Raw genomic sequence first — 23,230 nt, 5'->3', positions numbered from 1 at the left:
TATATATATATACATATTAATAGTTTAAGCTATTAATATCAGCAATTGAACTTTTGGGTGGCATCAATTGTGTTTTTTTTGCCATTCGCAGGAGGGCTCGATCTCTGTTACTGAAAATATATCACAAACGATTCTTTATCTTAAATTGGGCACTAATTGTACTTTATGTTGAGCAGCTAGATGTGAACTCCAACCACTAGAAATTGCAATACCGACCTTTCTATATATCATCTTGAGTTGTTTACCACCCTGCTTTTTCCACTGTCAACACCACAAGCACCGTACAGAGTGCAGTGAATTATGTGTGTACCTGGACAGTAGTGTAAGCTTCTGCTCTAACATAATCTCCAGCTTTTGAGCCTGTTTGGAGAGCCAGTGGTCCACGCCATGGTAGCGGTAGCAGTTCTCCAACATCAGCCTGAAGTCAGCCACAAACTCTGTTATGCTCTGATACTCCAGGCTGACAAACTTCTCCTCCATCCTCCGCAAGCACATGGACTGCTTGAGCCTCGCCTGACCAGGAGCGCAGACACCACCGACACCACACTGGACCTCCTGATGTCCCACGGCGTGGAGGAACAGGCCGGTAAGTGCCTTGTGCTTGTCCAGAAGTAAGCCAGAGAAGATCCTATAGGCTTGCTGGACCTCATTGGTCATGGTCTCCTCAAAGTTGGTGGTGACACAGACTTCGGGGAGCGAAATGTCACTGTTGGAGAAGTCGGACATGCCATCATTGCTGTTCGCTGGGTGGTCCCCAGGAGCGACAGTGCTGAGACCGTCCTCGGACGCTTCAAAGTCCATGTCATCAGCGCAAGCCCTTGTCCATACAGAACCTGAAGACATGACGCCGGACTTGGCCTAACCCTTATGGATGAGAGTGTGCAAAGTGTTCACAGCTGTCCATCATATTGTTGTTGTGATGGAGAATCCTACAATGAGACAAAATGAGTGGTTGTTAGTTGATAGGTGAAAACGCTCAAGACTGTAGAGACGATTGTGGACTAGGGTTGCAATGGGGTGGACATTGTCTATGTAAAGTTAAGTAGGGAATATTGGAAAATTATACATATAAATATAAACATTGTTTCGTCATCAATTTGCTAAACAACCTTCAGGGTCACAGCTGAGATGAAGCCTCTGCCAGCTGACTTCAAGTCAATCTCTGTGCGCGGGTTTTCACATACTTTGGCCAATAAAGATTTTTCTGATTCTGGTGTCAAAATGACAGCAAGTAGAGGGATTTAATCATTAAATCCTTATGCCTATCATTCAATTTCAGCACGCTACCATTTCAAGTCACTGCCATTGACACAACTAATTATTCAAACTTCCTGTGACGGCTCACAGCTTACACTTCTAAATTTTACATACCCACCGCAACTTTTTGTTTTGGTTTACATCCACACGAGCGCGCTTGAGGTTAGCAGTTAGCCTGCTAGCTTAGAAAGTAAACAAAAGTTTCTTCTTCGTCCAACCTGGCGATACATTTATACAATAAGCACACAAACACGTTAAATCAGACCACGTACCGTAACATTTTAAACGCAGCTCAAAATCCCACCGAAAGCACTGATCTTTTTATTTTATTTTATATTTTATTTTATTGCCAGGAGAATAGCGGTCAGTTTGCTAGAGCTAGCTACTCACGATTGTCTACCGGACTTGGCCTACAGTTGCTCCGCTCGGTCTCCATGGTCGCGTCGCATTAAACGTCGTTTGGGCAAAAAGTAAAGTAAAGAGGGCGACAGCTCATGTCGGAGAAATGTCAATGGCGGTGAGCTGATGGCTAATGCTAAAGCAAACGCCGTGTTATTAGCCGGGCAGGCGAACCCTCAGCGGAGAATCCCAACAAGAGGACGGCATTTCATTCGAATTAGCCGTCTGGGCTAACTGAGTCGGGGGGCGGGGGGCTTTGGAAGTAGAAAACAAGGGGATGTCAGAATCGTAACTTTTGGAGACAAATGCGTTTTCCCATACGGTGGTCATACGGGCTTACTTTATCTCAGTGACGTCAAAAGCGCTGAGAAAATTCCACTCATTCGCCAATTAAATACCGACGAAGCTCCTCGGCCACCATACTTTTGGAAACGAATGAACTATCTCCATCCATCCTTATTTTGGTGACATATTGTGTATAACCATGATCAAATAACAACATTACAAAGATCTTAAACACCCTGTTAAATGTCAAACTCGAGCCACAATACTCTTATTTCCCATCGCTAGATGTCGCAAGAAGCCGAGGCATCACTTGTGAAGCTTTCAGAGATGTTCTTCCACAAAGGGATACACCCTACGCAATTAAAACATATCGACCTCGAGAGACGATAATGATTAGTCAAGTCAAGTCACATTTATTTATATAGCCCTTAATAACAAACAGTTTCAAAGGGCTTCACATGCCCACAGGTGACAAATATTAACGACATCCCCTGACCTTAACCCCCAGGAGGGCAAGGAAAAAAACAACATCTGGGGAAAATTTGAGAAACATTGAGAAGGGTCCGTAGATGGTCGAATCTCTCTTGCAGTATGACCAGGCTGCAATGGATGCCGATTGTGAAAGTGCATACATAAAATTTAGTTGTGTTGAGCGCTTGTGCAATCACACATAACAAAAGTAACAATTTACAAGGTGACTTAAACTAAATTATTTTCCGTCAACATACTTGTAGACAAGTACGTCTTTCAGGTACTTTCTACCAAACTGGTGGTGAACACTTTTGTTTTTGTTGTGAACGGCGCCTTTAACAACAGAGCGGAAAGTCTCGCGGCCGAGATCTCGCGAGACTCAATTGGCGCCGCGACCTCATGTGAAACACCATCCGCACGAGCCACAGCACACACTAGTCCTCCGACCGACGTTTTTTTTGCCTCTGCGGCGAAAAAACCGCGATGGAGATTCGGATTGCGTTCGTCTGAACCACCGCGCCCCTTTTTAGGAATCCGACAATTCCCCCGCCAACCATCCAATCGCGCATTTTAGTCGAGACGTTTTTAAACAGGGGCGGCGCGACGATGTGGATTCAGGTCCGCACCATAGACGGGAAGGAGACCCGAACCGTGGACGATCTGTCCAGGCTGACCAAAATCGAAACCCTCCGCGTGAAAATTCGGGATATCTTCAACGTGAGCCCGCAGCAACAGCGCCTCTTCTACCGGGGCAAGCAGGTAGGCTACCCTGGTCACGCAACATTCGTCTTATTTTATGTATTTATGTCCATGCAGCGAAAAACTAGTGACACTCGGTGGCTTCCTGTTTTGATAGGAATTCGCCAATAGCTGTTGCGCAAGAAACCCCCCTCCGCTCTCTGTTTTCAAAGAGTGGTCCTCACGGTCATGTCAAGTTGTTTTGGGAGTCCCCCTGCACACACAACATGCGCCGTGGACATGTTTGTTTACATTGACGCGGTAGACTGGGAGAGAGCGGAAGGAGAGCACCCATCCACTTCACCAATGCTGTTTTGCACGTTAGCATCAATTAAGGTCATTACCTCATTATATCTGTTTGGTTAAAACCGAGGTGGCAAAAGTATTCATCCTCTGTACTATAAGTACAAGTACAGATGCTTGACTTTAAGTACAAGTACAGATACTTGAGTAAAACAAACTGAAGAACTGTGCCAACGTCTTTTGCAGCTCAAGAAAGTTCAGGTTCCAAACGCAGTATCAAGTACTGAGCCAAGGTTTTTTTTTTCAGTTCAAGAAAGTTCCGATTCCAAATGGAGTATCAAGTCCAGGTATCTTATTTGAAGGTATCGGACATTATTGGAAGCTGCCGATACCAGCCACGATACTTAACACGCACACACACAGACAGATCTACCTATCTGTCTATCTATCTATACACACACACACACACACACACACACACACACACACACACACACAAAATCTGACATCAAGCAAGTAGTCCTCTGCAATCGCGCTAAACTGCAGCAGACTGACAAATCGACGAAATATGATCTGCGTCAGAAAGAAAGGTCTTTGTTCACAGTTTTTGGTCATTGTGTTCAATTAAATTGTATGTATCAATAGTACTCGAGGTATCAGTACTTGTTATCGGGGAATACTCAAAGAGCGAATACTCGTGCTGGTATTCGTCCGATTATACAGTAAATATAAAGAGTCAACAACTACACTCAACTGGCAGGTTTTTGTGAAAAAAAAATGAGAACAACATAATCGTGCATTCTGGGCTGCTGGAGCGTTGATAAATAGAGTGGTGCCTTTGAAAAACGAGTTACATTTCTTCTGTGTCCACACTTGAAATATCAAAACACAGGAAAAGACTCCTAAAAAATCAGAACTTTTTGCGGGCTTAATATGAGGCCCGTGAAATTTTGGGAGGTGTGTGCTGACTCTTTTTCATCATCGTCTTCCCTGGAGATTTCAGAAAGTAACAGCCGACTTTACTTTGCCAGACTAAGGAGTAGAAGGTATAGTTTTCAAATGCATGGCGTAAAAGTACAAAGTTGCGAGCAAAATTAACAATAAAGTACATATCGAGAAAAAATTTGTAGCGTTATGATAACAGATCCATAGAGTTCAAGATATTTTTGCCAAGATAAAGTTATAATATTAACATAATAAAGTCAAAGTTTAATCAGAGTAGAGCGTTCTCTAATAGGGAGTGTAATTGGTTTTATTGGCACACATGCCCCCCGTCCCCACAACTTTATTTTTATTTGAATAAATGATCATTTATTGAAAATTATTTTATGGTCCCCCAAGCTACGGCTTATAGTGTCCGGTTTGAGGAGCCCCGATGGTTCTGCCACGGTTAAGTCATGCATTTCCTTACTTTACATATTTTTATTCCATGTCAGGCAGAAAGTAGTACGCTGTGTATTCTGCGTTTACAACTTAACCGATTCGCCATGGACATTTTTGATGACTTTGCCATTACTTTTGTTTTGACCGAAGACAATGGGCAAAAAAAAAAAAATGTTTACTATGATGGGGTGCATCAGCTATTTTATGACAGTTCTTTAGATCCGTCAAGATTTTACGAGCGCACTATCAGGTGTCATAAAATGCACACTCATTGGTCACAACTTTACCTCTCAGTCGGATTTTATTTAGCGTACATAGCTAAATAGGGTACAACGTGTTTCAGTTTAGTGCATAGTGGCTGGGGAGGTTTATCTACTTTAGTGCACAACGCCACAGGTCTATTAGGAAGGTGTTAATTCGAGGCAAGAATTATATTTTGTTGTTTTCACATATGTAATATGGTATTGTGTAAAGACCCTGGAAAATAAAATGAGATTTGTTTCTAAATAGAGGTAGTCCTCAATTGCAGAGATACACCATGAAACTGTTTCTCACCATTTGCAGATTTTTTTGGAGGGGGGGTTGGGGGGCACATGGCTAAAATGGCGCCCAGTGATGCACTTCGGTGTCGGGCATGAGTCCGCCCCTCCCCCGCTAACTTGGACGCCTTTGTTCGCATCAGTGGTTATCCGGTGCAAAAGGAAGTTACTTAGTTATTATTGCCAGGCTCGGGCCTGTTAGCTCGCAAACTACCTGGCGGGGTTGCCAGACAGCATTCATTTTCAGCGTCGCGTGCTTTCACACATTCAGGAGGCCCCATGGCTACGGCGTTTGAAAGCGGCTTGATTCAGTGTCATCGTTTGTCGCGATTTTTGAAGCCTCATTGTGTATGCTTCGTCATTTTAGAGGCGTAATGATCGGGCAATTAATCAACAACTCATTAAATATCAAATGAATCAAATATTTTTCATCATCCATAAATTGTTTAATTGAAGATGTCATCCTCTCAAAACAGTAAATATTCTCTTATTATTATTATGTAGATGTTATCCTGTTTGCTAGTGTGGTTTTCTTAAACGGGTAAAAGAGAAGGTGTCCGTTTCGGATAGGGCCGCTCGGTTATGGAAAAAGAAAAATAATCCCGATGATTTTGGTGATAATTGAAATCACGATTATTCACTCAGTCATTTATTTTCAGGGTACAAGACAAGAAAATGTTTAAACGCCAAGAAAATATGAAGACACATCAAATTCTTTGAACCACTTTAATGATGTAAGCTCCTTTTGGGAAAAAAAGAAACATTTATCAAATGAGTTTCATTTTATGACCTCGTCGACGCAGGACGTTTCTTACTGTGTTGTGTGGACCCTCGTTGTTTACATCCGAGTCTACATCCGAGTCCTACTTCCTGCAGTCACATGAATATCACTAGAATAAGAATGTACTTTATGAAAGAATCTGACCAACGTACTACTTCCTGTTGTGAAATTGAGGCCCATTGAAGGAAATGGCGACTGTGGCCAAAGGGTGATTCTCCCCTCTGTTCATCTTTGTGCAGTTTGTTGGCTCCCACAAAGATACGTTGGGAGTGTTAATGAAGAGAACATGGTGATAAGGAAGCGACTTGAAGTATTCCAAGTCCGGCACTCTGGGCTCCTCGAAGGCCTTCACATTTGGTGAACTCAACTAATACTAAACTACAACTACAACTATTAGCTATTCATGAAATAATGATATATAGAATTGTGGAACACACTTATTTCAACACTAATAAATAAATAAAGCAAACATACTGTATATTTAAAAAATAGCTGGTATCAGCCAACCATATTGAAGCCTTTTCGATTTGAAAATAGCATTCAACTCCATTGCTAAGTCAATTTGAATTGTATTAATTGTCTCGCCCTACTCGCGACACAAAAATCTGAAGGCCTGGGGGAGTACTCATAAATCAAGGCAACTACAAGGCTATGCTAATTTTGTGTGTGTGCGTGTAATTTTTGTTATTCGCGGTAGGTTTTTGATCCCTAACCTCCGCGAATAGCGAGGATTCCATTTATGTCGAAGCGAGAGCCCCGAAAACCGCGTAGATTTGATGTTGTAAAAAGACATGCGGTTGATTCACGGTTTAATTATTAGCTGGGTTATGTCACAAAGCAGTTGGGGGGGGGGGGTTGCTGGCTATGCTGGCAACGGCGAGGACTGCGCTACTGCAAAATCCCGCGTTTCCTCCTCAGTCTAGCTAGAAAATGAGCAGGGGAGGCTTGATTCGGGGATTTCCGAGCGCCGAGTAATGCATGGAATGAGCCAGCGACACCCAGTCCAACACGAGCTCGTGCCCTCCCGCGCACGGGAAAAGCTCTGTCTTAATTCCTTTTCAAAATGGCGTCTTGTTTACCCCCACCACCACAAGCACACACGCTTGCACACTCAACACAAACACACACACACACACACACACACACACACACACACACACACACACACACACATACGTTCCAGCTCACTGCAGGCCCCCGCGAGGGTCTCGACGCCATCGCTGTTTGGGGTTTTATTTGCCGTGCTTACTTGTGTTTCACTTTGCGGCGTCTCGTGTGGCCATTTTTCACGACACGTACACGCACACACCTTCTGTTGTCCACGCGGCCTTGCTACCTCGTGCCCACGGTCGCTTCCACTCGGCCTTTCAGTGAAGGAAAAAAAAAAACAAAAACGAAAGAAAGGTCGGCTTGTTTATTAAACGGTTCAACATGTTTCATGCGTTACCAGTTTGTGCCGTCTCCCGCCGTGAGTCGTTGCCTATTGTCGACTCGTCGGAAAAGCTTAACACACAAATGCCGCGCGTACGCACGTGCGCGCACTGTTGCGGTGACCTAGTTAAGGCTTCAACTTTTTGATTATTGCACATGCGTGGAGGTTTTTCGATGGCTCCACTTTGGGCAGTTTTGACGCAGCCAAGCGTGTTTGTACTCGTGCGCTTCATGGACGGTCACCAGACAAAGACAGGCTCTGGATCAGGAATCTTTGCACACGGTTCCCCCGTCTCCAACTGCAGTGTGACCTCTCATGTCGAAACGCAACGTTTTCCCTTCCGCCGTTTGACCTCCATTTAGAAGTAATGCTGTCGTTGAAAACGTTGTTACAGCGCTTCGCTAATTCTGACAATTCTACGACTTGAGCGTGAAGAATGTCCTCCACATTCCACCATCGACGATGAAGCTAACTGAGCAGTTAGCTTATTTTCCCAATGAATCCGAGTGAAGAAACGTTAAGATGTTACTGAAAACGTTGCTCGTATTGGTGATTATTTGTTATTATTCAAGTGAATCTCTGTTTAAGAAGTGTCATTTCTATTTCCTGTATCCCGAACTGTTAAACCAGTCCTTCTAGGGGTAAAAGGCCTTTAGCGTGAATTTAGCGGATGGCTGACACGCCCCATGGCCCGTGTCATTGTTTTTGGAAATGTGACCTATTTTGCTCAGCTCTTCGCCGAGACGCGCTGTGGGTGGAGGGCGAAGGCGAAAATCGTTTCGGATAGCTGCCAATGCTGTGGGGGGGAAGCTCTGGTTTCACACCGTTTTATCCTGTCGGAAAAATAACATTGCAGTCCCTCTCCTCACTCGCTTCAAAGTCTATTGATCACGACCCGGCTGTGCTTCATCGGTCTTATTTTGTATTTTTATCTATTTATTTACTATTTAAATAGTTCCCAGCAGTGTTAATAAAAACGTTTTCAAAATACAGAAAAGGTAAATTATTTTACACTTGATATTTTATCACAGTTGTAAGACTATCAACGGATCTAGTGATATTTTACTTTATTGTTATTATTATTTTATTATTATTATTATTATTATTACTATTTTGCTATTGAAGACTTCTGGAGACAGCTAAGCTCCAAATGAAACGGCCAAATTTAACTTGTGGAGGCAGGACATCATGACCAAGCTGCTGAATTATTGTCAAGTTTCACACAGAAGTGTGATCATTGCTTGAAAGTGGCTGGTTTTTTTTTTTTTGGGGGGGCTTTTTTTTTTTTTTTTTTGCCATCATCAGTGAGAAACACTGCATGAGCAGTTGTTTTGTAAATTAGCCCCACACAGAGTTTTTCCTGGCTCAAACTGAGGCAGAGGTGGTGCCATCCTGACCGTGAGCATTCATTTTGCGGCTCCCTCCGCGCTTGGTCACCAGCAAGCAGTACAATGCGTGCTTACGTCTCCACACGAACAAGATGGTCACAACTGGGCGGTCATTTTTCGCAGACGATTAAAGAGAATATATTTTACTGTCTGTCTTCGTGTTTTGTTGCACCATTTGTGTAAACATCTCTTGTTTGACGAGCGATAACGCCGCAACATTGTTGCTAATTCCGTGAGCCCTTCTATGACGTTTTCCATTGCGTGTCGGCACGAAGCTATCGGGCTTGGCACTTGATGAAACACACAAAAGTCTGTTTTCCCACAGTGTACATGTGCCTGTAGTGTTGTTATTTGAACGCTAAGCACCATGTGGGCACAGTGTTGCGGCCTAATTAATTTTTTAAATTTCCTATTTACAGACAGGATCAGATAAAGGAAATGTGACACAAGTTCAAATTCAACAAGATTTGCCTCGCATTGTTGCCCACAGCAGGAAGTGCTGTTTTTTTTCTTTGTTTGTTTGTTTGTTTTGATGGGGAGGGGGGTTGTTTTTGACATTAGCCACAAGTCTTTTGCTTGTCTCTGTTTGAGCCTCTGTCTGATATTCGTCTTTGGTACCTTCAACAATGTGGAAGGCGCCGTTTGAAAGGATGCCGGCAGAAATAACTGAAGAGAAATTAGCCCTGCGGAGAGAAGGGCTTGTTTCATTCCACTGCACATTCACACACACACACACAGATACGCACACACACACGCCTTGCTTTGGTTTGTTGCAAGCCTTTTTCCTCAAGTCAAGTGTCTCCAGTCTGTCCAAAGCGTCGTTCGGATCAGACATCCTCAAGTGGAACACTACGTGACATTTCACTGAGTCATAAAACGAGGATACCAGAGGCAACGTGTGTTTATATTCTACTGCATTATTTATGACTGGGAATAGACTATACCCGTGCTCGGATCATGGTCGTGTTATTGGTCCGGCACACGGGGAGAAATCTGGACGGATTCGCATCAAACGTCGCCTTTTCTGCGCGATGGGTCTCTTTGTGTTGTCGGCTGCTGAGCGGGTTGTGATTGGGAAAAACTGGGGCTGTCACAGCGAGGGTGCCGTTTGCGCTGTGGTGGTAATAAAGTTGCCGGAGGGGGGGAAAAAAATAGCGAGAGCTGCCGAGATGTGATTCGGTTTTAATGCGGCGTATGCAATTCCGCTGCGGTTTTTCTTCTGAAAACCTAGCCCCATGTTTTCCAACGTGGTCACCCAGTGAAGGTTAAACAGGGACCTGAATGGAAGACCAAGATTGGGTCAGGTGGATGCGCAGTTTTCACCGCTGCCTCTCTGTTCAACATTTTGCCAGACAATTAAAACTAGAGAGGGATGGGGGGAGATGTACCCTCCCACCCCTCGCCCACACCCAACTCGCTACGCCTTCAAATAGTCTCTTCCTGGAGGCGCGGTGGCGGCCATGCTCGGCTCGGCGGCACACAATGAACCTGGAGATGAATGGCTGACGCCTGTAATGAGTCACGCTGGCTTATGGATGCGAGTAGATGGTCAATTTAGCGAACCATGCTCTGAAAAGTCTGCAAAAATCGGCGGCGCGTTGATGGTACTTTTTGATTATTTACACATTCAGGTTCACGTGGATGAAGGATGTTGGGGGGGGCGGGGTAGGAGATCGGGCATGCTCCCGTTTGGTCGTCATGGCAACCCATGATTCTTCCCCCTCATAAAATTTTCGCAAAAAAAAAAAAAAATAAAATAACAGTACGGTTACGCATCTTTTTACTTTCATTTTGCAAACACACGTATGTTTGTAATGTAATTGCTTCTTGAAAGCTTCTTTTCTGTAAGCCCCAGAGAGCGGCGATCGAATGTAGCCGTGTACCTTCTTTGTCCTTGACAGGCTGCTTGCCGTTTTGGTGTGACAGCGGTGGGTTGTTGTCCGCTAATGTTTTCAATTCCTTCGTTTTTGGCGGCAAACTGCATCCATTTGGCTTTCGGATTGAAAGATGAATGAGACAAAAGTTCCGAATTTCAGCTTTTATTTCATGGCATGTACGTCTAGATGTGGAAAACCACTCAGGGCCCAGCACCTTTTGTTTGAAGGCACCCGCTTTTCAAGTGAGCAAAAGTATTGGGACGTGACTGATGGATGTTTCCAGTTGCTCCGGTGTTGCCTTTTTGATTGATCATTAACATTAGAAGCCTGCGTTTTCCACCATTTGCTTTTCTCTCTGGAAGTTTTGATTGGGCGGGCCCGACAGTAACCGTTAGTTCACGTTGTATCTCAGTCACCTCTTTTTGTGTTTTTTTTTCACCAGATGGAAGATGGCCAGACGCTGTTTGACTACAACGTGGGTCTCAATGACATTGTCCAGCTGCTGATTCGCTCCCAAACAGACCCTCCGGACAGCCCCGTGACCAAGGACCCCCACAGTGTGGCGTGCACTTCGGCCCCTGCCGCGGCCTCCGCTGTCCCTCGAGCTGAAAGCCCCGACCGCCCCGCTCCCGTCTCCCCCGCCGCAATGGAAACTTCCACCGATAAAGACAATGACTGCGGCGCCGCGGCCGAGACTGCCAATGAGCCCAAGCCAGACCAAGCCGTTGCCCTCAATAACTCAGCCGGCACCAAAAATGGGTTCAAGCCCTCGAGTCCGACGCGCGACACCCAACTCCCTACATCCAGCAAGAACACACTGGTGGACCCGGGAATTGGGAAATACAAAGTAAGTCTCGGACTGGCCCCTTTTATTTGGTTTGCAGGAATCGTACGGCCGTAAACCAACTTGGAATTATATAAAGGGTGTCCTTGATTTATGGTTAGTGTCAGTCCCACTACGATGACGTAAAGCAAATTTAACCTACGCCTAATACAGCAATAAATTCATAATTATACTAAATATTTCTATGAAAAACACTTCTAGGTCTTAAATGTAAAACAACCACTTGAAAAACATTAAGGCGGTAACTGAGCGTGCCGTACTGTGCCGCATGACCACTGTGTGGAAAGACAGTAAATAATACATGTAGTTGGATATTGAAGTGTTCATAAAGACTAGCGCTTGACCAATTAGTTGGCCGGCCTTTTTAAATGACAGATATTAACATTTGGGAAATTGGCAAAAATCTTCGTATTTTTTCCCCATATATATATATACACACACACACACACATTTTTTTTAAATTAAATTTTACACATGAATACATTCAATCAAAAACACCCCCCCCCCCAAATTTGCAACCAAAAAAAAAATTGTCGATTTTTCTCTGTTGTAAACACAAAAACTGTTAAACAGTCAAAATGTTCTGCCTGTAATTCATATTGTTTTTGTTGTAAACGTGAAGGGACCAAAAAAAAACAAAAACAAAAAAAAGCACGGAAAACGTTTGTTTTTGTGACCGGCCTAATGGCACCTCTTTTTTCCCCCTCCAGATTAACGAGCTGGTAGACTGCAGGGATGTGAGCGTGGGCGCCTGGTTTGAGGCCTGCGTGGAGAACGTGAGCCGCGCCCCCAAAGGACCCGTCAAAAACAAGGTGGGGCGACCCCCGAAAAGGACTAACGGAAAGCTGGAGAGCGAGCAGGGCCAGCAGCCCCTCGGCCCGGGCCAAAGCACGGACAATGTCAGGAATAACGTCAATGCGTTAAACTCGGAGAGCAACGGCGCATCCACATCGCAGACGGACTCCACGGACGAGGATGTCGTCTATCACATTAAATATGAAGAGTAAGTGCTGTTTCGTCGTGCTGGGAAATACTGGCTGATGGTCTTTGTTTACTCAACCGCAGATGGGATAGGCGTCTATTAGAAGGGTTGCCTTTCATTTTTTTACACCCGTATTTTGGGGGAAAAAATGATTTGAAACTGTCGTTTAAAAAAAAAAAGATCAGCTACTAGAAATGGCAAAGCATCATGCTGACCTGGCGGTAAGTTCTCAGATCAGCTCTGGTCGTCCTGAGTGGAGTTAGCATGTTTTCCCTGTCCCGCGTTGGTTTTTTTCGGGTACTCCAGCGTCCTCCCGCATACTAAAAACATGCATGTTGGGTTAATTGAAGACTGGAATTTTAGGATGTAACATAATTCTCTTGACAAGAGTCAGCTAAAATTTATCAACCCACCTTTTTTTAAAATTCTCTTGCCCAAATTCAATATTCATTAAGTTTTATTGACCGGAACTGTGGCGTAAATCAATTATATGAAGAAGGTGTTTATTTTTCTTTCTTTAATTTATTAAACGGTGGGCCGTTATTTGAGAAAACGAAACGCGAGCGACCGGATCGGAAGTGTCCTTGCTGTACCTGCTAGTGAGATAATGAGCTTGTGTGCCTTCCTCTGTGGCATACAGTATGTCATGCAAGATGTTGCGGCGCGGCGGGAAATCGGGTTGCCGCCGATCAGTAAAACGCAAGCGCGCGGCGATAAAAATGCACGCGTGCATCAGCAATGGCGACCCACAAATTGGACTCGTATCTGGCGCGTACCCCTCTCTCTCTTTTTTTTTTTTTTTTTTTCCCTGTCAAATTAATTCTGCAAGCCGGCGTTTCCATGGTTACCCCCGCGTTCTCGGGAGCATTACTTTTTTCCGCCGCTCCTCCGGCTTTTGTCTGTAATTGCTGCGAACCCGTCGCCGTTCAGACATGGCCGCCTTGGCACGGCTGACGCCGCGGGTATTTTTGTGAGCGTTTCCAATTTGCGCTTTTGGTTGTCGACGTCATTTTGAATCTATGTATAATGCGCTCGTTCCATTTTCAATAGGCAATCGAAAATCCCCAAATTTAAAAAGTGACTCATCGTGGATCATTTGTTCTTTCCATTTTCAACAGATTTTTTATTCTTTTTTTGCGATTTTAATTGAAAAAATGAAAATATGACAGGGGCAGTCCAGTGCTGCAGAGTTCACATTGTTTTTTTTTTTTTTTTTTCGCTCAATGTCTTTTGCCTGATGTATCTGATTGGGTTAGAGACCGAGGAAGGACGAGAACAAGGACAACAAAGGTCCGGGTTCGTATTAAACCGCAGCGATGTGTCATCATTGGGCCCACCTGCAAAGCGAACACCGACCCATTTCATGTGCTGATAGTATCCGTTGGCTTACCATAAAAAAATCTTCTGCTTTTTGTCTGCGTTTTTTTTTTTTTTTTTTTGTCATCTTCTCGAAAGCGAAAGGGTGGGCAGTGTTTTTTTTTTTTTTTCTTCCCTTGTGCTTGATTTCCCACTCCCACATACACATACATTCTCCCCCGTAAACACCTGCTTGGACACATGGTCTTGAAAATAGAAGAGCAGCTGCACAAGATGAGCCGCTGTGTTTTTTTTTTTTTTTAATTTTTTTACAGGATGGGATTTCTACGGAATGTAATTTATCTCGTGAAGCATTGATATGCAGGGAAAACCCAATTGCCCTGTGCTTTTGGGGGATTTGTTTCGCCGGAGATGCACAACATTCAACAGTAATTGTGACCAATAAATATTTTGTTCACCATAACTCATCTGTCAACTGAAATCGAACAGTTTAACGCCATCACCGATTGCATTTGGCAAGTTTTATCGGGTCGAGGTGAAAAGGGGTTTTCCCTCAGTTTATCTGTGAAATTCAAGCTTCTACATAAAATTATACAAAAAAAAAAAACCCTCGAAATAACTGAACAGCCGTCATTTGATGGCAACGTCGCTTTGCATTTGGGATCAGTACAGCTTCTGAGTTGAGGATAAGGATTAGACTGCGAATTTCGGCTTGTCGCGTTAATTATGAGGGAGAGAAATGGCAACCGGGCATCTTGATCATAACGTGACACAAAAAAGTCTCAAGGACTCATGTGGGAATTTAACGTGAAGCCGAGACTACGTTGGTTTGAAGCAACGCTGACCTGGCCTTCTCGTCTTATGCCAGCTACCCCGAAAATGGTCTGGTGGAGATGCGAGCGGTAGATGTGCGGCCACGTGCCCGGACCCTGCTGCGCTGGGACCAGCTCATGGTGGGCATGCACGTGTTTGTCAACTACAACATGGAAACGCCAGAGGAGAGGGGCTTCTGGTTCGACGCGGAAATTCAGACCCTCAATCAGGCCTCCCGCACCAACAAGGAGCTCAGAGTCAAGATTCTCCTGGGGTGAGGCTCTTGAAAGGTCACCCCTTCTTCATCTCCTTCTCCCTAGATGCTAATCTTCTCATTGTTTTGTGTGTCGTACCCGCTTCCAGGGGTCCCGGTGACGTGATCGGGGATTGTAAAGTTCACTTTTTGGATGAAATCTACCAGGTGGAGAAACCAGGAGCTCCGGCACTGTCAGCTGCAGATGGACAATTTAAAAGTGCGCAGCGTAAAGCCACACTGACAACAGAAAATGAAGTCTCAGTTAGCATAATTATAGTTGTTAAAGAAGAGTAATATGACATCAACGATGGGCATTTGAACTGATCAAATGGTACGCGAGTTCAGGATATATCGGGAGGGACAAATGGGTCAACTTCCTTGTTCAACACAAGTGGAAATGTATTGGTTTTATACTATTTTTACGATGCGAGCGCTCTTGGAATCGCTGTGTGTATCAGTGTTGCCTTTTGGGGGCCCCTAAAAAGTTAGTAAAATATTGTTCCAGACACCCAGTTTCACTATTCAACACGAAAATGGGCGCATGGGCATGTAAATTATAAGAGGCCCCACAAAAACATGCCAATGATCCATGCCTGAAATTAAATGGGAAGTTGGCCATTGAAATTTTTTGAAGTAGCCTTTTTGGGCGAATTTCCAGGGCTCAAAGATGTAAAAGTTTCATTAGCATTTTAAGGATTCTGAGAAAGTTAGACAAACATAGCCCCACAATGCCAATTTCACTGATCAAAATGGGATGGACGCATCCATCATAAAAGGCAGCACAAAAAAAAAGTCTCAAGTCGGCCATTTTGTTTTGAAGTAGCCATTTTGGAAAATCCGACGCACTGAGCCCTAATTCGAAGCAAATATCCTTAGTGATGCTAAGTTACAGACAATTTCTAGTAGGCCGTTCATCGCTGCGTGCATCTTTGATTTTATAGTCAGTTCAGATTCACTCGGGTCCAAAATGAGATGAAGCTCGCCAGCCGCCTCTAAATATTGGAAAAACCCTGCTAACAAATAAGACTCCATGTTTTGCTGTCCCCCTTGTCGGTTTTAGGGAAGAGCGGGCCGGAATGCAAACACTGTAAGGCCGACCCGGACGCCGAGTGCCGCTTCTGCTCGTGCTGTGTGTGCGGCGGCAAGCAGGACGCTCACATGCAGCTGCTCTGCGACGAGTGCAACATGGCCTTTCACATCTACTGCCTCAACCCGCCGCTGGCCACCATCCCGGACGATGAGGACTGGTGAGATGCTGCCGCCCAGCCGTCTTGTCGTCTGCGGGTTACAGCGGGTTTAAATATGTCTTTGATGGACGTGTGTCAAAATAAAAAGGGAAAAAAAAGGGTTTATTCCGTGAGCTAATCCCGCGTGTCTTGACTGCCAAACCAGCGCGTGGGTTTGCTGTTGCAAAGGCAGGAAGAGCCCACCCGCTATGTTTCTATTTATAGCTCTCCCTGTTTTGTAACTGCTACAAGCTGACATCGGCGCGTAACCTCTTCCCATGTGTTGTCGCCAGGTACTGTCCCACCTGTAAAAATGACACCAGCGAAGTGGTCAAGGCCGGGGAAAAGCTCAAAGCTAGCAAAAAGAGGGCCAAAATGCCGTCGGCCACCACCGAGAGTCAACGGGATTGGGGCAAGGTGAGTGTAAAAATCCACACTAAGGCAAAATGAAGATGGGAGCAGAGGCGAAGGGGCTCTTGCGCCCTTTTTGTCACAGCAAATCTTTGAAATGATCCGCAAAATATGAGCAGGCTCCACCCGCAGTAGATGGCGAAGGGAGGAAAAAAAAAAAGCGAGGCAATGTAGCGCCGCCTATCTGTCTAGGATTCCTGCCTCTAATTGGGAGGTATTTGGACAAATCCCCGAGTAGGCGGCTTTAAACCAAAACGTCTCTCTTTCTGTTCACTTTTGGGCCCGAGTCGTGAAGACTTTTTCGTGCATTCTTTTGTGATAGACACGTCTATCCAATTGGATTGGTGAAATTGGTGTCAAGGGGCAAATTTTCTTCTCAATGGGTTTGCCGGGGACCCATAAGACATATTTACTTTATTATTTATGTACTTTATATGAATAATATTGTCAAGGGCTGGCAAACAGCGGCTCACTGATCTCTTATTTTCCGCCATTTTTTTTTTTTTAACCTTCTTTGGTTACGAGAACAATGCCGCTGAGCGTGACCGAGACACTTTCCTGGACTTGTCATGGGAAAAATACCTCGTTTCTTCTGTGGAACATTCCCTGTCTGTGGGCTAATTTAAAACAGCTCGTCTTGTGTGTGTTATGTTGGCGCATTTAACAGCCATGATATCACAGCCAGCGTTGTCCTAAATTGTAGCTTCTTTTAGATAATAAAAAAAAAAACACTTTTATTAGCATTACACCGTACGCGTTACGCTTTGAAGAATGCACTTTTTTTTTCCCCCCCCCACGATGTAAAACTGTTCGCAGCTGGTTTAATAAAAGCTCTCGGATATTCTTCTGTCAAAATATTCACTTGGTTTTGCACAAGTGGTTTGATCGAGCTAATTTTTAAACTGCTTGTGTGTCGATGTGATCTTTTGATGTTCTTTTCAGGGCATGGCCTGTGTGGGACGTACCAAGGAGTGCACGATTGTTCCCTCCAACCACTATGGACCCATTCCCGGCGTTCCTGTGGGAACCACATGGAAATTCCGAGTCCAGGTTGGCTGCCATCTTGTTGCGAGGTGCAAACCGCGGACGACGCGTTTAATTTTCCTCCGCCGCTCTTATTTTTGCACCCTCAGGTGAGCGAGGCGGGAGTTCACAGGCCGCACGTCGGCGGCATCCACGGTCGCAGTAACGACGGCTCCTACTCGCTGGTGCTGGCGGGCGGCTTTGAGGATGAAGTGGTGCGTTACGTGGTGTTTAGTGCTGGATTTCTTCTGGTTGACTTTCTTGTGTAATACTATATACGTGACTTTGTTTAGGACCGGGGGGATGAGTTCACATACACAGGAAGCGGAGGCCGTGACCTCTCCGGAAACAAACGAATTGGAGAGCACTCGTTTGACCAGACGTTGACCCACATGAACAGGTAAAGTTTTTATTTTGTTTATTGTTATTGTAACAGGTGGCCCGGTGACCCAGTGGTTAGGGCGTTGACCTCACAGTGCAGAGGTACCGGGTTCAATTCCAGCTCTGGCCTCCCTGTGTGGAGTTTGCATGTTCTCCCCGGGCCTGCGTGGGTTTTCTCCGGGTACTCCGGTTTCCTCCCACATTCCAAAAACATGCATGGCAGGCTGATTGAACACTCTAAATTGTCACTAGGTGTGAGTGTGAGCGCTGATGGCCCCCCCGCCTACTGCCTGGAGACAGCTGGGATCGGCTCCAGTACCCCCCGCGACCCTTATGAGGATAAGCGAATTGGAAAATAGATGGATTTCCATGATAAGAGTCCAGCACTTTCCTCAATGCAGCTCTGCTTACCTTTTAGTTTTTATTAAGTGTTTCATGCTGACCTCCGCCCATTGCTTGAAAGGTTCTCCGGATCGTCGCACCTTTCCGTCAAGTCCATTTCCCATACTGTAACAACTATACATGATCGATTTGGTGTACTTGCAGAGCCTTGGCGCTCAACTGTGACGCCCCACTAAATGACAAAGATGGAGCCGAGTCCCGGAACTGGCGGGCCGGGAAGCCGGTGAGAGTGGTGCGCAGCTCCAAAGGCCGCCGCATCAGCAAATATGCCCCCGAGGAAGGAAACCGCTACGACGGCATCTACAAGGTGAAGGAAGTGAAGGGCTCTGTTGTGTTCACTTTCACAGCAAGTTTTGAGTTTACTTTCATTCATACTTGTTTGGTTACCCAGGGATAAAATGCTCATGCGGAAAACACTCCACTAACAACCCAGGCTAAACTTAGCTCCTCTCTGATATAAGAAAACCTAAGTCAAGAGGTATCATTTCAACAGACTGTACTTCCTTGACTCAATTACTACTTTCCTATGAGCCATCCCTTTGTTGCGATACTCATAAAGAGCACAAAAACATAAAAAGGTAAATATTTCAGTATATGGCTGAGGATAGATTCCTCTGAGAAAAAAATGATTGGTCGATGTCGTGAGCACCGTTTTCACAGATCGTGCGTTTAAATGCTGTTGCCTTTTGTTGCAGGTGGTGAAATATTGGCCGGAGATCGGCAAGTGCGGCTACTTGGTGTGGAGGTACCTGCTGAGACGGGACGATCAGGAACCAGCACCCTGGACACCTGAAGGACTGGACAGGATCAAGAAATTGGGACTATTGATCCAGGTGAGACAGCATGAAATGATTGTTTCCTTCACGTTGTCCCCGCCCCCCATTACTTCCCACCAATGGCCGTGTGTGGGTTTATGTGCGTGCAGTACCCACCAGGCTACCAGGCAGTCATGGCGAACAAGACAAAGAAGGAGGCCATCGCCCGGCCCGGTCGCGGCGGTCGGAGTAAGCACCACTCCGGGAGGGGGCGAGGGAGGGGCCGGCCGCGGAAGCAGCTCAAGATAGAGGAAGAGGAGGACGAAGAATACGAGCACCTGATGGCCGCCGTGGAGGAGGAGGAGGAGGAGAAGCCTCAGAGTAACGGCGATCAGAAAGCCAGCAAGGACTCTGGTAGGTGGTGATTGTTTGCTTGTTTGTGGAAAGTTTTATTTTGTAAAATATTTGTCAAAAAAATTTTTTTTCATTTAAATTTCTTAATTTTTTTTCATTTACCGAACTGTAGAATGGGTCAGGCAGCTCTGGACACTCATTCATTGGGAAGGCGGTTAAAATACTGCTGTTTGGGTTATCATCACTTTTAATAGTGTCTATGAACTATTATTGCTTCATTGCGTTTTTCCTAATTAAAAAGAAAAAGAGGCATTTGAAGGAGGCATTTAATTTAATTTTATGGGATGTTGCACGCTCACAAAGACTCTCCGAGGCCATTTTTGGGAGGAAATGCGGTAGTAAGGTGTGCATTAATGAAAAGACAAAGAAAAGGCATTTCCCTGTGGAACCAATGGCTGCTGTTTATTTGTCTTTACACCTCCACAGAGACAAACACGAGGAATATGTGCTATTGTGACAGGCGACCAGATTCAGACGAATGCCATTTTCCAAAGGGGTAAAAGGAAGCATCTAGTTGAGGGAGGTGTTTATTTTTTCTTAAGCTGATGACGTACACAGTAAGTAACAATCTATTAAAAGGCATCATTTCAGGAAATATAAATTATTGGGCATGAATTTCAGTGTATCTATTTGAGAAAGGGGTTTATCGTTGCAGCAGAACAGAGTAACTTTGATGCCGCGGCTTGAGGAAATGCAGTCGTTAGGCATGAATTACCGAAACGAACGACAGAGTTACGGAGTCACTGAGGGGAACAGGAAAGCGTTTATATGAGGAAGGTGTTTATTTGTCTCTGCAACCCACAGTCTTTTTGAGACCATTATTGGAGAAAATACACTCGTTAAGTGTGGATCACTTGCGCCCTCTGCTGGCGTGGCAGGAGAACAGACAGAAACTGCATTGAATGTTTTCATTTGAATGATTGGGTAAACAGGTGGTGTGGATTTTTCTGAAATTGTTACCCCCATAGAGTCTCTATCAGGGTATTGCTTGAGCAATTCCTCCTGAGGCAAAAAAATATATAATAATAATAATAATAATAATAATAGTAATAACAACAATCGTTTGTGTGTGTATTGTTTAATATTCCCAGATTTGTCACCAGCATCCGAGCCTCCCTCCAAGCGCCCGAAGGTGGAGGAGGCGTTCGTGCTGTCGGAGCAGCAGCGGCAGTTGATCGGAGAGGACGCGGCCAACAAGAAGCTGTGGGACGAGGCCCTGGGACACCTCGCAGAGGGACCAGTATGTCCTATATGAATACGCAAATACAATGTGGGATGTTATCTGCGCTGCCCCCCACCCCCTTGAAAAAAAAAAGAAACTTACATTTTTCTTTTGTGCTTTGGAGAACTTCCTGCGTAAGATGGAGCAGATCTTCATGTGCGTTTGCTGCCAGGAGTTGGCCTTCCAGCCCATCACTACCGTCTGCTCGCACAATGTGTGCAAGGTAAAACGATTTTTTTTTGGGGGGGGTGGGGGTTGTTTCTCAGAAATATCACAGTAATCATATTTTTTAAAAATGAGTATCAAGGGACTACTCTTTCTCTGCATGCCTAGACTTGCCTCCAGCGCTCGTTCCGGGCAGAGGTGTACACCTGTCCCGCCTGCCGCCACGACCTGGGCAAGGACTACGTCATGACGCAAAACAAGACTCTACAGCTTCTGCTGGACCAGTTCTTTCCTGGCTACACGAAGGGCCGATGAGAGCCACGACGCTCCACATCGGAAGGCGCACACACATGCATACACAAACACGCATATAAACACACACACACACACACACACACACACACATACTGTTGAAAGCTCCACTTTAAGGGATGCATTGCACTTCCCCAATGGGCACATGTATAGTGCATCACACAGCCATTTCATGTATACAATCAGTGAGCACACAAAGCACCTCAGTAGCTTCCGACCTCATCCGTTTTCTCCGCAAACCTCACCAGCCTGAGATTTCACACCAAGGACTTGAACGCACGTACTCACGAGCCCACCACAAGCGCACACACACACACACACACACACACACACACACACACACACACACACACTTCGATACTCTGCAACAGGGGTCACCAAACCGTTTGATACACACTTCCAATTACCTTTCATGTTGGTATTGTTTTTGCCCGGCTGATTTAATCAGCCAATATTCGCTATTTGAAAAGACTCAAATAAAAATAACCCCCCCCCCCCCGCCCCAAAAAAAAAGCAATTAAAAATATATATTGAGACGTTACAACATAAGACAAAGTTAACTATGTTCTATGTACAACATTCCTGGGAAATCACAATTCTCCCATCACAGGTGAGCCCCTGCCCTGCAACTATAGTACTACAGTACTCGACTGCAGAGAGTACACGAAATTGGCTTGAGGGAGGCGTATCGTCAAACGGAGGCCAACGTTTGACGAAATTTGGTATGTGTCATATATCTGCCAACCTGCATTTATTTGTACCATCCACGCACTTTGATGATGATTAACATCTTTGATGTTGCCCCACTCCCACCCCTCATTTGGCGTGTCTTTGAGGACACAGTAAAACATTCCGGGACCATGTCGTTATAGTCTCATTCGATGTGTTGTTGAAACCCATTTTGAAGAATGCGTCCCATTTCACAAGTCTCGATATGCCCCATTTGACTTGTCTTAGATGGTACGCTCATTTGAGGTGCACTCGATGTACCCCATGTCATGTGTCTTTGAACATACCGTCATTTGACAGCGATTTGATCAGGCACCCCGTTTTGAATTGTCTTTCATGATACCACAAGTTTTTGGTGTGTTTGACGTTACACCCGATGTGACACGTTTAATGCTACATCCACTTGACACATCTTAGATAATGTGGCCCTTTGATGCAGCTTTGTCACATCCAATTGATGTGTCTTTGACGGGTGTCTGACACCCCCTCCCACTTTGGCACATCTTATACCCCCCCCATCCCTGTTATGATGCATTCAAATGTTGACGGTTGGCAGGATTTCAAATTCTCACCTCCTTTATGGTCACGTGACATGTTTTCCAGTCACGCGACGTTTCCCGGTGGGCTTGTCGTGTTTGTTCTGATGTCGTCCTCGCTTCTGTTCAATCATTCAGGTTTATTTGTTGTTGTCGTTGTTTCATAACATGCAATTATAAATGGTCTTTTCAAGGCGAACTGTGATGTGCATTAATGATTTTTTTGTTTGTGGCTAACTAAATAGCGCTCCTTCCTGCAGTGACTTCCTTCTGTACGTGAACCTACAGTGCTAAAAACCCTTTTTAGACGTCTTGTGGACGCTTGGCTTCAGTGCTGTGTTGTTTCTTTACTTTTACTTAAAAATAATTCTTGCACCCCACTGAAGAATTTAAGTCACATTTCATTTCTCTAAGACTTCAAATCTGTCCGATTTCTCATATAGGTTTTGAGTTGCTTCCCTATCATTTCTTTTTGCCGAGCGCATTCGCCAGTCTGTTGAGGAGTTCCACTGCATCATGTTTTATACATGTCATAATACTTAATATGTACCTATTAAATATTTGGATTCAAGACAACAAGCTTTTTTCTTTGTGTACGTGGAGTACTAATAGCATTTAGCACATCAAAGTCCGAATTAAACATTTTTGT

General features: G+C 44.9%; 2 protein-coding genes across 3 annotated transcripts; one reads left to right on the top strand and one right to left on the bottom strand.

The window, feature by feature from the left end:
* Positions 1 to 63: 63 nt before the first annotated feature.
* LOC109514686 (uncharacterized protein KIAA2026-like) lies at positions 64 to 2,152 on the bottom strand. 2 transcript variants are annotated; one of them, XM_019867980.1, is made up of 2 exons: positions 1,997 to 2,152; positions 64 to 929 (listed from the first exon to the last, which is right to left on the bottom strand). In XM_019867980.1, exon 2 carries the CDS (start codon positions 841 to 843, stop codon positions 265 to 267), a length of 579 nt encoding a protein of 192 aa, XP_019723539.1. In that variant the 5' UTR covers positions 844 to 929; positions 1,997 to 2,152; the 3' UTR covers positions 64 to 264. The 2 variants fall into 2 exon arrangements, with proteins under 2 accessions (XP_019723539.1, XP_019723538.1); XM_019867979.1 differs by lacking the exon at positions 1,997 to 2,152 and adding an exon at positions 1,648 to 1,990.
* Positions 2,153 to 2,788: 636 nt separating this feature from the next.
* uhrf2 (ubiquitin like with PHD and ring finger domains 2) lies at positions 2,789 to 23,152 on the top strand. The gene is made up of 16 exons (XM_019867997.1): positions 2,789 to 3,171; positions 11,236 to 11,640; positions 12,348 to 12,640; positions 14,805 to 15,023; positions 15,113 to 15,222; positions 16,066 to 16,252; positions 16,525 to 16,648; positions 17,585 to 17,692; positions 17,776 to 17,880; positions 17,959 to 18,065; positions 18,593 to 18,755; positions 19,144 to 19,281; positions 19,374 to 19,617; positions 20,709 to 20,857; positions 20,964 to 21,062; positions 21,173 to 23,152. The coding sequence occupies exons 1-16, from the start codon at positions 3,019 to 3,021 to the stop codon at positions 21,317 to 21,319; spliced, it is 2,751 nt and encodes a 916-aa protein (XP_019723556.1). The 5' UTR covers positions 2,789 to 3,018; the 3' UTR covers positions 21,320 to 23,152.
* Positions 23,153 to 23,230: the final 78 nt, after the last annotated feature.

The sequence above is a fragment of the Hippocampus comes genome, unplaced genomic scaffold, assembly GCF_001891065.2.
Source record: "Hippocampus comes isolate QL1 unplaced genomic scaffold, H_comes_QL1_v1.1 scaffold19, whole genome shotgun sequence".
Taxonomy (NCBI): Eukaryota; Metazoa; Chordata; class Actinopteri; order Syngnathiformes; family Syngnathidae; genus Hippocampus; species Hippocampus comes.
The sequence above is the reverse complement of the archived record's forward strand: the minus strand, read 5'-3'. Positions and strand labels throughout refer to the sequence as shown.

Bases quoted from the DNA above. Each gene is read 5' to 3' on its own strand.
- uhrf2 (XM_019867997.1), top strand. From the start codon at position 3,019: ATGTGGATTCAGGTCCGCACCATAGACGGGAAGGAGACCCGAACCGTG. The intron at 3,172-11,235 runs GTAGGCTACCCT...TTTTTTCACCAG, and splicing joins TCTTCTACCGGGGCAAGCAG to ATGGAAGATGGCCAGACGCT. The intron at 17,693-17,775 runs GTTGGCTGCCAT...TTGCACCCTCAG, and splicing joins CATGGAAATTCCGAGTCCAG to GTGAGCGAGGCGGGAGTTCA.
- LOC109514686 (XM_019867980.1), bottom strand. From the start codon at position 843: ATGTCTTCAGGTTCTGTATGGACAAGGGCTTGCGCTGATGACATGGAC.